At 36.0% G+C, this 17,474-nt stretch overlaps 1 protein-coding gene across 1 annotated transcript; it reads right to left on the reverse strand.

The window, feature by feature from the left end:
• Nucleotides 1-13,344: 13,344 nt before the first annotated feature.
• Nucleotides 13,345-15,020, reverse strand: LOC149820078 (ethylene-responsive transcription factor ERF061-like). The gene has a single exon (XM_089982373.1). The coding sequence runs from the start codon at nt 14,446-14,448 to the stop codon at nt 13,633-13,635; it is 816 nt and encodes a 271-aa protein (XP_089838499.1). The 5' UTR covers nt 14,449-15,020; the 3' UTR covers nt 13,345-13,632.
• Between the last annotated feature and the right edge of the window lie 2,454 nt (nt 15,021-17,474).

The following is a 17,474-nucleotide window of genomic DNA, read 5'->3' on the forward strand; positions in this document are numbered from 1 at the left end:
AAATGCACAAAGAATCAGCCATGTGCTATGAATTTTCTGAAAATATAGATTTGAAAACATGATGTTTGCTTCTGAGATTTGAAATACTTGGAAAATTCTTGGAAAATATGTCACTTGGAAAATCATGAATCATGGTGAAAGAATATTACTGAGAAAAATGAAAATTGATTTCTGATGAATCCAAGTGTTTTGTGAAAATGGATTTTTGAGGAATTTCAAATAACTTTGGAAAACTTGATTTCTCTGAATTCAAACTTTTAAATTGAATATGTAACTTGGAAAATAGAATTTTAAACTTTGAAAATACTTGAAATACCATTTGAAAGTTTAGAGTTTTGAGAAAATCATTTTCTGAGAAAGACTTAGAAAATTTTGAGAAAATCGATTTCTCTGAATTGGAATTGGGTTTTGCTGAAATGAATGTTTGAAAGATATTTCTTTAAGGAATTGAGAAAATCTTTTTGACTTTTAAGAAATACAGTGCATTTTAAAGTTAGCCTAAGAGTGTAGGTTGAATGTGGCTAATACGAAGATCACAAATCTAGGTCTCATTCGTATTCTGATTATGGCCATGAATGTGAATTCCACCAAGTTTGTCAACTCCCTAAGAGCTTGTGTACGTGTCATTCGTGTAGACCATGGTGAATTTGAAATATGAACATGAATGACAAACATAACAGTTATATATCAAAGTTCAAACTATATGTAATGCAAATCTTAATCTAAGCAGAAATTGAAATTCTAATTCCAAAGTTTACATTTAATTTACATCACTAATCTGAGAATTGAAATCGATCAAAATTGAGTTTAAAATGAATCCAAATTATTTTCTGAGAAAAACACTTCAAAATATAAGATCCTGGAGGTTGACAAATGGTACAATGTCGATTCAAAACCCATGTTTTGAAATTGACTTTGAAAGAAAAGTTTTAAAAGCACGAATCTGGATTCAATACTTTGAAAACAAGAGTTTTGGATCTCGATAATGAGATGCAATGACATGTAATGCAATGAAATGATATGTTAAATGCATGCAATGATATGGGGTGACATATGAAATGTAAGCACTGGATGAGGGTAAAAATTTGGGGTGTTTACATGGTCCTTCCAAATTCAGTTTAGCACTGGTCGTTCCAAATTTGGTTTAGTATCGATCCTTTTATAAAATCTTATTTTCGCGTTGGTCCTTACAAATCTAGTTTAGCACTAGTCCTTTCAGATCTGGTTAAACATCGGTCCTTCCATAAAATCCAATTTTCGAGTTAGTCCTTACAAATCCAGTTTAGCACTGGTCCTTACAAATACAGTTTAGCACTGGTCCTTCGAAATCCGGTTTAGCATCGATCCTTCCATAAAATCCAATTTTCGAGTTGGTTCTTACAAATCCAGTTTAGCACTGGTCCTTTCAAATCTAGTTTAGCATCGGTCCTTCCATAAAATTCAATTTTCGAGTTGGTCCTTACAAATTCAGTTTAGCACTGGTCCTTGCAAATCTGGTTTAGCATCGATCCTTCTATAAAATTCAATTTTCGAGTTGGTCCTTACAAATCCAGTTTAGCATTGGTCCTTCCAAATTCGGTTTAGCATCGGTCCTTCTATAAAATCCAATTTTCGAGTTGGTCCTTACAAATCCAGTTTAGCACTGGTCCTTCGAAATCTGATTTAGCATCGGTCCTTCCATAAAATCCAATTTTTGAGTTGGTCCTTACAAATCCAGTTTAGCACTTGTTCTTCCAAATCCAGTATAGCATCGGTCCTTCCATAAAATTCAATTTTCGAGTTGGTCCTTACAAATCCCATTTAGCACCAGTCCTTTTACTAAATCCAGCTTTGCATTGGCCCTTTTACAAAATCCAGCCTTGCGTTGGTCCTTTTACAAAATCTAGCTTTGCATTGGTCCTTTCACCAAAATCCAGCTTTGCGTTGGTCCATTTACAAAATCCATCTCTATGTTGGTCTTTTTACAAAACCCAAACCTCTCGTTGGTTCTTTTATCAAATCCAGTTTTGTGTTGATCCTCTCACCAAAATTCGGTTTTCATATTGGTCGCTCTTTCAAAATTCAACTTTCGAGTTGATTTTTTATTAATACCAAGCCTTTTTCAAGGTTCACTATTTAGTCACGAATGTATCAATTGGATGTCAAGCGATTATTTTCACTAAGTATTTTAAAAATATTTTTGCCAATTTGTCATGAAAATAGTTGTTAATCTCCAAATAGTTATTGCACAAAATTTCACCTCATATTACCTTCAATATTCTCTCCAAAAGCACAAAGCTTTTGCGAAGAAAGAATAAAATTCAAGCTTTTCTGTTGGTCAATCAAAAGGACGAAGAAAAATCCTCGATATGATCGACAAAGGAAAATTTTAATGATGTTGAAAAGCCATAAATGAACTGATATTGATCATAACTATGGCGCATTTCTAAAGACTATTTTTCTGGTAATAAGGTAGTGGAAATATCCTGGGCAATATAAAAAAAATCACTCAATCTCAACTTCAATATCTCTTCAAACAATCAATTATCCACAAAAGGGATCTCTCAATCATCATCAAGATGAAGACAAATGGATGAGTTAGACCCACGGGGCCAAAGGAGACTCAGATCATCTCCAAGTTGATGGAGTATGTGACGTGTTCTTTCAAGAAAAGTTTAAATCATCATCAAGTTAAAGGCTGATGCGATGAACCTCCCGACAATCCCTTAAAGATATTTGATCACGGTTATCATAAAGAGAGTTTCAATCCAATGAGACAGTTTTATCAATATAATTCTTGGGACTAAAGAAGACTTGGATCATCTCCAAGTTGAAGGAGCGTGTGACCTGTCCGTCCAGGAAAATTCAAAACATCACCAAGTTGAAGGCTGATATGATGAAATTCTCGCCAAATCTCAAGAGAGTTCACTTTCCATATCTGAAAAGAGCGCAAAAGATTATCAAGAGATTTCAATTAAAGAGACAACATTAATCCAATTCCTGGAACCAAAGAAGACTCAGATCATCTCCAAGTTGAAGGAGCATGTGACGTGTTCGTCCAGGGAAAATTAGAACATCACCGCGTTGAAGGCTGGTGTGATGAAATTCTCACCAAATCTCAGAAAAACTCATTCTCTATGTCTCAAAAGAGTGCAAAAAGATCATCATGTGTAAACCCCAGATATCAAACTGTCGAAATTGCCAAGAAACCTCTTTATTTATGTGAAATTCTTTATCAATATCATTTTCATCAATTGCTTTTATGATACTGAAAAGAAATTCTTTTCTTTTTATATCAAGGAAATGGATAGCTTTCTTGAAGAAACTCAACAACAATAAATTTGATTTTGATTCTGGATTCTACGGAGTTAACGCTAAGTTAGAGGTAATACTCTAGGTAGAAGAGGAAATATCTTTTAAACAAATGTGCTTATATTTCAATTATTTTCAATCAACTAAATTTTTTATTATATTGGCAATATTTTCAAGCTATCCTGACATGAAGTGAGAGCTTGATGTCGATTTTGATATATCTTGGCATTGTTGTTATCCCTCTTTAGAACTTGATAATGGGAGTTCTCAAGATCCTTCTCTTCTTATTTTGATCTGAGCGCCAGGGCTCTCAGATTCACACACTTCCCTGTGTACCCCAATGTCCCAGCATAGACAATTCTCGTTTAGGATAAGGGTTAAACCTGAATTGTTCTTGCAAAAGGTCATCTGTTTTAAAAGTCATTCAGTCTCAGCAATGAGACGCCAAAGATCAATCTTTTTTCAAGCTTTAGGGAACCCCATTTTCTTCCTTTTGCAAACCCCTCTCGGATTTATTGTGCAAAATCTGAAGGTTCCATCATGGTTTCTTCTTTCGAGGATACCTATTTCCCGTTAAGGTTAAGGGTTAAGCCTGAACCTCGTTCTTACATAAGGTATTTTTCCTTTTCAGGATAAGGGTTAAACCTGAACCATTTTTCGGAAAAAGGTTATTTTTTAAAAGTTATTTAGTCTCAGCAATGAGATGCCCAAGATCACTCCCTTTTCAAAGCTTTTAAGGAACCATATTCTTATCGCCTTCTTTGCAACCCCTCATTTTGATGAGGTATCTTTCATGTTTTCCTCAATCTTTTATCTTGAGGATTCCACTCTAACCTCTCATTCAGGTAAGGGTCAAACCTGAGCATGGTCTTCTCAATCTTTTCTCTCGAGGACTCCATTCTACCCCCCCCCCCCCCCCCGTTCAGGTAAGGGTTAAACCTGAGCCGCCTCTGTGAGGTATCTTTTTCCCATTCAGGTCAAGGGTTCAAGCCTGAGCCTCATTCCGATTAGGTGAATTTTTTTTTTCATTCTTCATTCCATATCTACCATCATCACCAGAAATAATTCTCTCATACCTAGTTACATTTTTTTAACTGGGGATTTTTATAGTCCAAATTTGGTGTGTTTTTCTTTGCCACTAAGATCAGCTTTCAACCGTCTTAGTAGCAAAGAGGGGCATCTGTAAACACCCCCAAATTTTCCTTGTTCACTTCTAGACACTCTCTTGTCGTAGATGCCAAACCTGTAGGTCAGTGTAGGAGTCTAACTCTAGGTTTGTCTCCTTTTATGTGTCATTTCACCCCCATTCTGTCAATAAAATTCCCATTTTACTCCTACGTCACCTTAGATCCTGGTCAGTCAGAGTTGACCAAGCTCATTCTTAAGCTCAGAATAGTTAGAATGTCAGTCATTTCTAGCTCACCTTAGCTCACGATGAGCATATCATGTTTATTTCTAACCATTCCTATCAAAACGGGTTCATTTTCTAAGAAATGAGCTCATTTCTAACTTGAATCCTAGTCAATTGTTCTTGGGTCAGTCAAACCCAGTCGACCCTATTCCCTTAAGTGTAACCTAAGCTCACCAAGAGTTCAAGTAGCGCGGTTCCAGTTCAAATCCATTTCTCACATTCTGGGAGTCCATTTTAACCCATTTCAGCTGAAACTAAGCTAAGTTTAGTCAGTTGAGCTAGTGTTTCAGCTTCAGCTTTAGTTCATCTTAGTATTACTGATCTTTGTTCCAGCTCAAACTCAGTTCTTGTTCGTAACTCACTTCACTCCAGTGATCATTTCTCACCATTTCTTTAAGAAATGATATCATTTCTCGATCGTTCAACCTAGGAAGTTTGGTTGAACCAGTGTCTTGTCAGTTCATTTGAGTTTTGAAACCCTAGAACTCAGTTCAAACCAGTTAAAACCCCAGTTTTCAGTGTCACTCTTGGCCCTGCAAGGACAAAAACCATTTCTTAAATCATTTTGTTCATTTTTATCAATTTTATCACTTTTAAACTGGTACAACTGTCGACCAGAGACCAATACCTAAAATCCTTTATCCAGTGTTTGCATTTTACATGACATTACATGTGATATCTCATCATTTTTCATCATTTCTCATCATTTCTCATCATTTCATTTCATTGCATTTCATTTCAATTTTGAGATTCAGCACTCTGGTTTTTCTAAACATCTAATCATGACTTGATTTTAAAACCTTTCTTTCGAAAGCAAATTCAAAAATTTGGGTTTTTAAATTGACATTTGCCATTTGGCTAACCGCTAGAGCTTCATTTCAAAAGCATTTCTTCAGAAAAACAATCTGGATTCATTCCAAAACAATTTTCAATCTATTTTAAACCTCAGATGAGACCCATCCAGGTGGTGTCACTTCTGAATCAATGATTTCTTTCAAAATTTGCATAATTCTAATTAATTCATAATTTTAGTTAAACTAGGACTTTGTCATTTTACATTTTAAGCCCTTTCAATCTTCCATTTATTGATTCTGAGTTAAAAGTGGGTCAATACCTTGTTTAGCCCCCTTATTTGGTCTTTTTCTCAGAGTTTCAGTCGAATTAGGACTTTGTCCCAGAGTCCTAATCGAATCAGGGCTCTATCCTGATTTCATTTTCTTATTTCATTTTCTTATTTTATTTTCACTTGTTTTCAAAAGTCCTTTTTAAAATCTCATCATTTGCTTCTGAGAAAACCAAAAATTCTCAGAGTTCTAGTCGAATTAGGACTTTTCCCCAAAGTTCCAGTTAGACGAGAACTTTAATTTTGATTTCAGTTTTCACCTTGTTTTCATCTGTGTATCCACTGTCAACTACTAAAATTTTATATTTTTTTAACATGATTTGCTATATTTTTCTGTACCCAAAACTGGATATATTAATTTCAACTCGTTATATATTCCTTGGAGTCAAGCATATATTGTTGGAACAATATCTCTCTAACCGAAGATGATTTTTCTGATCTGTAAAAAGGAAAATCTTTTTTTTGTCTAGTACCATTTTGTAAATTTTTGTGAATTTTCATGGTGATTTGATACCTGATTCGGGCCTGACACTGTGACAGGTATGTGCTCGTAGGCAAAATCATGCATTTTAGGGGTTTATTCAATTTTCATATTAAAATAATATCAAAAATATATTTTTTTCAATTGCAGTTTAATTTTAGGGTTATTAGAACTATTCATGTCAATTTTTACAGATTTTTTATTTCATTTGATATATTATTTGATTAAATCATGAAAATAGGGTGCCCACAAAGTCACGATTCGAGTAAAACACCGTCAAGAATCACTATTTTTATGATATTTCAATTTTTTTATAAAAAGCTTCATGTTTTTAATGTATGATCATGTTTATAATCATGCTAGGGTGTTTCACACCCGATTTGGTGTTTATTTGAATCTATCTGAGCCCTAAATCCAAAGTTTTACAAAAATCTTTTCTGAAAACCCTGATTTCAAGGCCATAATTTTGTTTTCAGGGGTATTTTTATCATTTTTCTCTAATTTCTGAATTTCAAAGTTTTTTATCTTTATTATTTCTTTAATTTTACATCAGCTTTTATTATGTTTATCTCAGGAAAACATGGAAAAAGGCTTATATTTAGATAAATCTAGTAATTTTCAGATAATATTGGATAAATCCAGAAAAGCTGATATATCTTCACTAACAAGTTTTCTAGTTTTGCAGGGACATTCAAGAGTACATTTTATTTTATTTTCCTTTTTTTATGTAAATTATAATTATAAATTTGGAATAAGAATTTACTTTTCCTACTTAGAATAGGATTGCATTGCATATAGTTTTATTTTTCAATAATATTAATGTGTGATGGATGATGAATCATGCATATTCAAATTCACCATGGTTTACATGAATGATACGTGCACTGGCTTCTAAGGAGTTGATAAACTTAATGGGTTTCGTATTTGTGTCCATAGTCAGAATATGAACAAAACCCAGATTTATCATCTTCTTCTAAGCCACAATCGACCTATACTTTTAGGCTATCTTAAAAAACCGTTGCATATTTCAAAGTTTTCTATACATTTTTCTCATTTTTAGATTTAAATGGGTTATATTCAATCAATATCTGTGGCCATAGTCAGGGATATGAGGTGAATTTACTTCGTTGAAGTTTTATAAGACACCTAAAATCCCTTTTTCAAATAATTTTCTCAATTTTTTTTTAAAAAGAATATTTTCACAAGACAGCATTCATGCATCATCTAGGTTAGAATGCATCATGAAAAGGATTTCACAAGGCTACACGCCCCTTTTTTTTATCAAATCAAGAATCCAATTTCAAGAAAATTGATTTCTCAAAGTTTCCTGATTTTTTTTTAGAAATTGATTTTTCTCAAAACATTAAGGTTTCATTTTCATTAAAAATGATTTTCAAGGGATTTCCAAATGCTTTTCTAAATCCCAAAATCGATTTTCCAAATTCCAATAACTTCTTAATTTCATAATTCAAAGAAATCAACTTTTCTTAAAGTCATTTGTATTTTCTCAAAACTTGATTTTCTCAAAACCTCAGGATTTCTTCAGAAATCAATTTTCTTTTCTTCAAAAAAGTTATCTCAACATAGTTCATGATTTTCAAGGTGTCCTCTTTTCTAAATATTTCCAATATTTCAAGCAAACATCATGATTTCAATCTACATTTTCTGAAATTCATAGCGCATGCATGATTGTTTGTGCATTTAGGACTAGAACATCGATTTAGACAAGCTAGGCAAAGCAAAGCACATGGTTGATCCTTGGTTCAATTACCTCTGGTTATGGTGCCAGAAATGATTGAACCTCATACTGACAGGCGAGTCCCATTTTTCAGAATTATCCTGCATTTTAAAATGGAGGTGAGTTATTTTCAAAATCTTTTTCAAAGGTCTGTTTGACTTGCAAAAGTAAAATTTTGCAATGATAACAATATATATATATATATATATATATGGATGAATGTTTTCTTGCTTTATTGATTATTGTTATTGTGTATAACAATTTCGTTGTTGAGTTGTTTCATAGATTAATCAAAATATTTGAAGTTCATTGAGACCCTTGGAGGATCACCCATTATTTATGGTTTGAAAAACTCCTCGTATTATGCCTCACACTTCTGAAGCCCTTCGTCGGAGAACTTCGTTATAAAAAAAAAAGTTATGCCCGTAAACTAGCTTGATGCTATTAAGCATTAACATTTTAATAGAGATTAAAAAAAGCAAAGAAAAAGCAAAAAAGTTAGCGTAACTACTACCTACAATCAAAGCAGGTTATATGTTCCCCCCCGAAACACACAGGTGTGAGTTCTCGAGTTTGAATAAGCGCAACGTATGTAAGCACGTGGGGCTTGTTTCCCCGTGTGTGTCGGCATGACTTAGCATCAGAGTCTGGTGTGTTTGCAAAGACCTAAGTACCCTTTCCCGCCATTAGCGCCATAAAATGACGTTTTGAGTAAAGGATAGAAATGTCCTCCCGCCAAAAATGGTTATCCCTTATAGTTCTGGATTACCCTTTGACGACGCACTATCTGCTATAACAAGAGCTCCCTTTGACGACACAACCTTTGACGTCGTCTGCTGCCGCTAGAGCACCCCTTTGTTGTCGTCTGCTACTGCTGAAGCACCCCTTTTTGTTGTCTGTTATCGACAGAGCGGTTTTGAAGTATCGTTGCCACCATCAGCTGCATCTACCTTCTAGGTGTTTCTCCTCCACTATCGGATTAGCAAAACTTGTGTCCTTTCGGTGAGTTTTATGTAGACAAATCAATTTGTAAATCTGAATGCTAAATTTTACAACTGGTTGTACTATTCATACTAAATAACACTTATTTTCATACTGAAACAAATCGATTTGTACATATCCACCTTCTGGGCATCGAAAAATAGTTAGCATGATTTCTTCTTATGAAGGCCAAACATTACAATGATATGTACTTATGAAGGCTAAATTTCTACAACGATTTATAAGTTTGCATTTAACAATAATTTATATATTTAATGTAGTAGCGATTTGTTCTATGCAACAACGATTTATACGTTTGAAGCAATAGCGATTTACGATTCATGATTCATGATTTATACATTTAAAGCAACAACGATTTATACATTTAATGCAGTAGCGATTTATGATTTACAACGATATGTACTTATGAAGGGTTTGATTTATACAACGATTTGTATGTTTGAAGCAGCGATTTGTACGTTCGATGCAACAATGATTTATATGTTTGAAGCAGTAGTCATGTGTATTTATGATTTATGAAGTTACCACGATTTGTACTTAAGTTTGCTAAATCGTACTACGATGTTTAGTTATAAAGCCAAAACGTTACAACGATATGTACTTATGAAGGGTGCAATTTTTATAATGATTTGTATGTTTAAAGCAGCAACGATTTATACGTTTAATGCAGTAGTGATGTGTAATTATGAAGTTACCTTGATTTGTACTTAATTTTGCTAAATCATACTACGATGTTTACTTATGAAGCCAAATATTGTGATGACTTGTAATGTTGGTGATTATGTAACGAAAGTAATAATTTATAATAATATATACTTGGAGAGGCGGTTGTAACATATAATGAAGCAGTTAAATTTATGTGTTGTCCGTTGAGAACAGGACATCGATTTAAAATTTTGAATTGGTAGGGGAGAAAAGCCATAATATTTTATTTTATGTCTATGATGGCTATATCGCACTGGTTTTTTTAGACACATTTTCTCTTATCACTCCCCAACCGCCCTTTCTCTCTCTCTCTTTTCGATGATAATGATGTTTCAAATGGAGAGGACAATCGCAACGCCACCGCACAAGTCATCTACGATGGCTCTAACAAGCAAGGGCGCCTCCTGTGCCTCCCAACTCCTCAGCCTCCAACCACCACCATCCCTTCTTGTCGATGTTGTGCCTCCCATGCCCAAAGTTTTTCTTTCTCCCACCTCACTCATCGCCAATCATCTACCAATCCGATATATATGAGGGTTATGTAAAGTACCAAAATATAATGAACATTGAGATTGTGATTTATTATTTACGTTTAAAGTAGAACGATTTATACGTTTGATGCAATAACGAATTATACTTGTTGATGATAGCGATTAACGTGACATCTATTTAATTATAGGTAGGACGTGTTGAAGTGATTTCTATAGAAATCGCTAAATGAGCAACAATTTAAACACGCAAATGGCCACCTCATGTCGCTACAATGTAAATTCCTCATGCAAAGGTTTCAATTACATACTATAAATATTTAACAAATCGATGCTAGAAAGCACTTAATATTTTACAAATCGGTACACATATCGCATAATATATTACTATACATAACCCTATACCCTGGACCCTTAATATCTTACTAAACACTAGCCCTAAAACATAAACCCTTAATATCTTACTAAACACTAATGCTAAACCCTAAACCCATAATATATTATTAACCCCTAAACCCTAAACCCTAAACCCTAATCCTAAACCCTAAACCTAAACCCTAAACCTAAACCCTAAACCTAACCCTAAACCCAAACCCTTAATATCTTACTAAACCCTAACGTTAAACCATAAACCCTTAATATATTACTAAACCCTAAACTTTAGAACCTTTAACCCTAAACCCTAACCTAAACCTAAACCCTAAATCTAAACTTAACCTAAACCTAAACCCTAAAGCTAAACCCTAACCCTAAACCCTAAACCCTAAACTCTAATCCGTAAACCATAAACATAAATCTTACCCTAACCCTAACCCTAAACCCCAAACCCTAAAACCCTAAGCCCTAAACCCTAAAACTCTAAACCTCAACTATAAACCAAAATTACGCTCCTGGCACATGTGTTTTGAATACACAAATCGAGACCTCAAGCGTGCAAATTGTAACAATATAAATTCCGCAGGCACACGTTTCAAAATCAAAATACAAATATCTTGCAAATCGACATCTTTAAAAAAAATGATATAATATGGCACACATGTTTTGAGATATTATTTTGGTTATTAATATCGATTTGTAATATATTATGCTAAATTGTCATATATCAATTTGTAAGATATTATGTGTTTCCTAGTGTCAATTTGTGAGATATTGTCTTGTTTGTTAATATTGATCTATAATATATTATGTTGAATTGCCGTATATTAATTTGTAAGATATTATGTGTTTTCTAGTGTCGATTTGTGAGATATAGTTTTAGTTGTTAATATCGATTTGTAATATATTTTGTTGAATTATCGTATATCGATTTGTAAGACATTATGCTGAATTGCCGTATACTGATTTGTAATATATTATGTTGAATTGTCGTATATCAATTTGTAAGATTATATGTGTTTTCTAGTGTCAATTTGTGAGATATGGTTTTTTTTGTTAATATCGATTTATGTATAAGTGTAGCACACAAATGCTACTGAACAAATCGTTGTAATAATAGGTATTCATAAATAACAAACAAAACCATCTCTCACAAATCGACACTAGAAAACACATAATATCTTACAAGTAGATATACAGCAATTCAACATAATATATTACAAATCGTTATACGACAATTCAATATAATATCCTACAAATCGATATATGACAATTTAGCATAATATATTACAAATCGATATTAACAACCAAAATAATATCTCACAAATCAACACTAGAAAACATATAATATCCTACAAATTGATATACGACAATTCAGCATAATATATTACAAATTGATATTAACAACCAAAACAATATCTTACAAATTGACACTAGAAAACACATAATATCTTACGAATTGATATACGACAATTCAGCATAATATATTATAAATTAATATTAACAACCAAAACAATATCTCATAAATCGATACTAGAAAACACATAATATCTTACAAATCGATATATGGCAATTTAACATAATATATTACAAATCGATAATAACAAACAAAACAATATCTCACAAATCGACACTAGAAAACACATATTATCTAACAAATCGATATACGACAATTCTGCATAATATCTTACAAATAAATATACGGCAATTCAGCATAATATATTACAAATCGATATTAACAACCAAAACAATACCTCACAAATTGATACTAGAAAACACACAATATCTTACAAATCGATATATGACAATTCAGCATAATATATTACAAATCGGTATACGACAATTCAGCATAATATCCTACAAATCGATATACGACAATTCAGCATAATATATTACAAATCGATATTAACAACCAAAATAATATCTTACAAATCGACACTAGAAAACATATAATATCCTACAAATCAATATACGACAATTCAGTATAATATATTACAAATTGATATTAACAACCAAAACAATATCTTACAAATCGACAATAGAAAACACATAATATCTTACAAATTGATATACGATAATTCTGCATAATATATTATAAATCAATATTAACAACCAAAACAACATCTCATAAATCGATAGTAGAAAATACATAATATCTTACAAATTGATATACGACAATTCAACATAATATATTACAAAACGATATTAACAACCAAAACAATATCTCACAAATCAATATACATGTTACTACAACCACAATTTGCGTTACTTTGCATATACTGAGTGAATGGATGATACTGGATGGGGTAGAGGCCCTTGCTCGCATCTGTAACCAAGCATTTTTGTCAACAGATCTCACTGCCTTACAAATATTTTCAAGTTTTCAACCACTGAAACGATAAAATGTACCTGCAATAACAAAACAACACCTTAATGACACTCACGATGACATATGTTCTTCAACAATAGCATGATGACATGGAAAGGTACTCATCACACTTTAATGGCACTTATTGGAATGTTTGTGCATCATTGTTTTTTTCTATACTGCCTAACGAAAATGAAGAAGAAGAGAAGACTCTAAAAAGAGATGCCCACAAATCCCCCTATGATGCCCACCAATGATTGAACCAGTCGTTCGATTTATAGTTATCTCCATGAGGTAAGAATGAACCCAAAAAAGTCTTTTATCTAACACAAGGCAGACACGAGATGTGTTGTAATATAAACTAAAAAAAAAGGCAAAATGTGCAAATTTATTTACGAAGAGCGAAAGGACATTTTCATCCAAGGCATATCTATATTTCCGTCAAAACCATATCTTTTTTGTATGTTATTTTTTTATAAAGTCATTTTTTTATAAAATAATCAGAGGTGGGAACACACATCAGAACATGGGTATTTGTGTTCCGGGAATAACACACAACACCCTCTCTCACCGCCAATCTACTTGATCATCATGCATTGAGCACGTCATTTACATAAACATCTACGGACATAACAGTCACCATCGCCTCCCTAACTCGCCAAGATCTCCCAGATCAGTTCAGGATCAAGCGACGGCATCTTCTCCAGCAGGCAACCCTCCAGTTCCTGCAGAAATTCCGGCGAACCCGGCGACTGCACTTCCGTCTCCGGCGATACTTCCGGCGACGGCTCCGCCACCGCCTCCCTCTCGACGGTGCAGCTTTCGGAAGACGACGACGACGATGACGGACGCTGTTTCTGTCTCCCCACCCGCTGGCAGACCGCCAGAAGCTTGGCGTCGACGACGGACGTGAGCGCGCTCAGGCGAGCGTTGCTGGGTCGGGATCCCGTTTGGAAGATGTCCCTCAGGTTGGGGAAATTAAGACGGGCGTACTCGCCGCGCAGCTTGTAGGCTGCGCGGTCGTAGGCGTAGGCGGCGGCCTCGGCCGTGTCGTAGGTGCCGAGCCACACGCGCATCCTGTTCTGTGGCATCCGGATCTCAGCCACCCACTTCCCCCAGTGCCGCTGCCTGACGCCTCTGTAGAGCTTCTTCGGCACCTTGAACGCCGGTAACGACGACAGCCCCTTCCCAGGCCCGAGCGCGGACCGGCTCCGGCCGGACTCCCTGAACCGTTTCAGCTGCTCTTCCTGCAGCAGGTAGACGTCGGAGCCCAGCGGCTCCGAAACTGGGGAGAACCGGGTCTCTGCGGGGAATCGGGAAGAGAGAACAGAGTCGAGAGCGCTCAGCCCTCCCGCCAAGAGGATCTCCGATAGGGATGCCCCCGCCGGGTTGCTGACGTGTGCACCGGAGTAAGGCGAGGGGTCGGAGAAAGGGAACTGGGATCCTGCGTATAGAGCTCCCGACATGATTATATAAACCGGTTCGGTTCGATCCAACGGAAAAAGGAAAACTAGGGGATTTGGGGCCGGCACCGCTCGTGCGTTTCAAGTTGATGAGATGTCACGAGTTCGATACCTGTGGGGATATATCGCTTGCCTCAAAGTCAAGAGCTGAAGACTCTGTTCAGTGAGCAGAGTAACAAAAAAAAGAAAGAAAGAAACCGATGGGAAATTGAAGTTATGGAAAACAGAGTCCCCAAAGAGAAAAGCTAAGCCTGAGAAAAGCAAATCAAGCAAAAGGTAGTGGAAACTTGGGAGAGAGAAGCAGAGGAGGAATCCGAAGTCTTTTTTTTGTTTGTTTAAAAGGAGATTCGAACTTTCGCCGTTTTTAAAAAACACAGCGACTTCGACGTCCAACGATATCCAATTTTTGAAGCGGAAAGCACATGGGAAAGATGAAGTACCTGAACCAAGAAAAGAAAGAACTAGAGCAAGATAATTTCCGGTGGAATATCTACCAGGAAATTTATGGGTTTCTTTCAGGGGTCTGAGAAAGAACTAGGTCTTGGAGATTAGAGTTACAGTTTTCCTGATTTCCAGTGTCTCTGTTTTCGAAATTTATAGCCAAGCCCCCCACAGGACTCTCTCTCTCTCTCGTTTTCCTCAATTTACTGAGAGACAATTTGACGAGGGCGTCGACGTCAGAGAAAGATCATCCAATTCGATCGCTGCCATTGAAAATATTGATCGTTCACATGTAAAATCACCAAATTACCCTTTGCTTGAGCTAACCTTTAACCATCCTGCCCAACAAAGCTTCTGCCATTGGAAAAGGAGGGATCGATCCTCTAAAATGAAAATGACCAAGACGCCCCTAACATCTACGTAAACGACACTCGATTCTATTTTATTAGGCGCATAGTTATTGGGCTAGACTAGAGGTTGATAAATACTAAACTCCGTCGTTAAGAGGGCGTCGACTCTCGACCCGGTTAGGGCCAATTTCAAGCCTAGATAAAACAGGAAAGTTAGGGTCAGTGGCAAAATATATGTAAAATTCTATCCAAATTATGTGAACATGAGTCAAAAAAAGCTAATATGATTCGTAAAGCTGACCTCATGCAGTTGAGACATGCTCGATAATGATGAAGATGACAATGAAGTTGGTAAAAAACTACTGTGATAGTTGTTGTTTGGGAGAAAAAGAAGTCATAAGGCACTCGAGGAATTAAAAAGATAGTTGCAGCATCTACTCTTTTTTTTATTTTTACTCGAAGAAACCGCTCGATGTGATGCTCATGGGATTTGAACCTAGACTGCCCGTCAAACGATCAAGGCTTCATTCTGCTATGTCAAACCCCTTGGGTCTAGCATCTACTTCATTCTGCCATTGGAAGAGGAGGGATCGATCCTCTAAAACGAAAATGACCCTCGATTCTGTTTTATTAGGCTCACTATTTTCAATTTAATCGTAGGAGCATCTAACAAGTCGTATATGCAACTCAAAATTCCTGCTTATTACATAATGTAAGATTAAGCAAAACTTTATCTACTTATCCAAGCAGATGTTAAAGTAAATGCATGTATTCATTAGGCTCTATTCAGGTATAGACTTATTTGTTTGTAGTACAAAAATAATTTAAAAGATCAAATGAATGCGTACGTTAGGTTCTATTCAAGTAAGGACTCTTTGTTTGTTTGTGGCACAAAACTTACATGATTTGGCAAGTACGTCTGCTATTTTCCTTTCACTATTCTCTAGTTATTGTGGGGACCCAATTATGCCTAGTTGAAAGAAGGGATTTTTCCTCCCATAGATTGGACCTTCCATCTTTAGTAAGTTTGGTGTGATCTATCCAAGATGTGCCATACAAATTGTATATCTCTCTTGGACAACCGAGTTAGAAACAACCCATTTCACTCTATCCACCATGCTCGACTCTAATAGCTCAAGTGTCGAGTGTTTGACCCCTATTCATGACATTATCAAGCTTGGACTTCTCAACCAAGCAATGCATTGTCAACAAGGGCTCTGCTCGTCGGGTAGGGGCGACTTGTGAATGTTACCAAGTTGATGGGACATTACAAGTTCGAAACCCACTGGTGGCATTCCTTACCCCAAAGTTGAAGCTGGGTGTACTCCCCAGTGGGCAGGAGACCTCAAGAGTTTTACCAACCGGAGGTCAGCCAATGCATTTGGAGCGTCTTAAGTGTGGTCCATGCTGAGCTTTCACCTTATCCAGTCAAGGTATCAAGTAGTGTATTTTCTCCTTCATTAAATTCTAAATGGTCCAGTTCCAACATAGATTGAGTCCGATTCTCCCTGTGATCAAACCTGTGACATGCATGGAGGCATTCTCAAGACCCATTTAGTTTTTTTTTTTCTTTTTGACAGAGAAAGCTGGGTTAGGCAGACCCCTACCAGTTATACAACCATACCATTTGGGGTTCGAACTTGCACCGTCCCAACAGAAGGTGACGTGCACTAACTGTTCCTGCCAGACAAGCAGAACCCCCATTGGTAAGACCCATTTAATTGCGTGGACAGGACTGTGTAGAAAAGTCTTATCTGAACACTGTTCGCTGAGCGCTAAGGTGTCTTAAACAGGCTAAGTTTTTGTCTCAGGTGATTCGTCATTTTTTTGGTATTTTATTGTGTTTGGTTTTTGTCTTAGGTGTCCTTGATACCACTGAGACAAGTAGGGGTGTGAACGGGTTGGTCTAGTTCGGACCCAGGTAGAACCAGACTTAGGCCTGATTTTTTAGTATGTTACGGGATCCAGACCCAGGTCTGATCGAGTCCACTATAAAAGAAACCATACCCTGACCCGATAAAAACGCCTTGAGACATCTAAAAAGTGTTCCGCTGGACACGCCGGACACCATGTTCCAGGCTTGTCACTCATCGCCATTTCCGTCGGGCACGTACCTTGCGGACAGCAACGACTCATGGGTATTGCTGTCTCGCAATAAAATGCTCGACTTACCGGTACATGGTACCAACAATTAGGACTCAGTCTTAGACTCTTAGGTTCATTTCTTTTTCATTAAAG

Source organism: Nuphar pumila, chromosome 12 (assembly GCF_984573655.1).
Source record: "Nuphar pumila chromosome 12, dmNupPumi1.hap1.1, whole genome shotgun sequence".
NCBI lineage: Eukaryota > Viridiplantae > Streptophyta > Magnoliopsida > Nymphaeales > Nymphaeaceae > Nuphar > Nuphar pumila.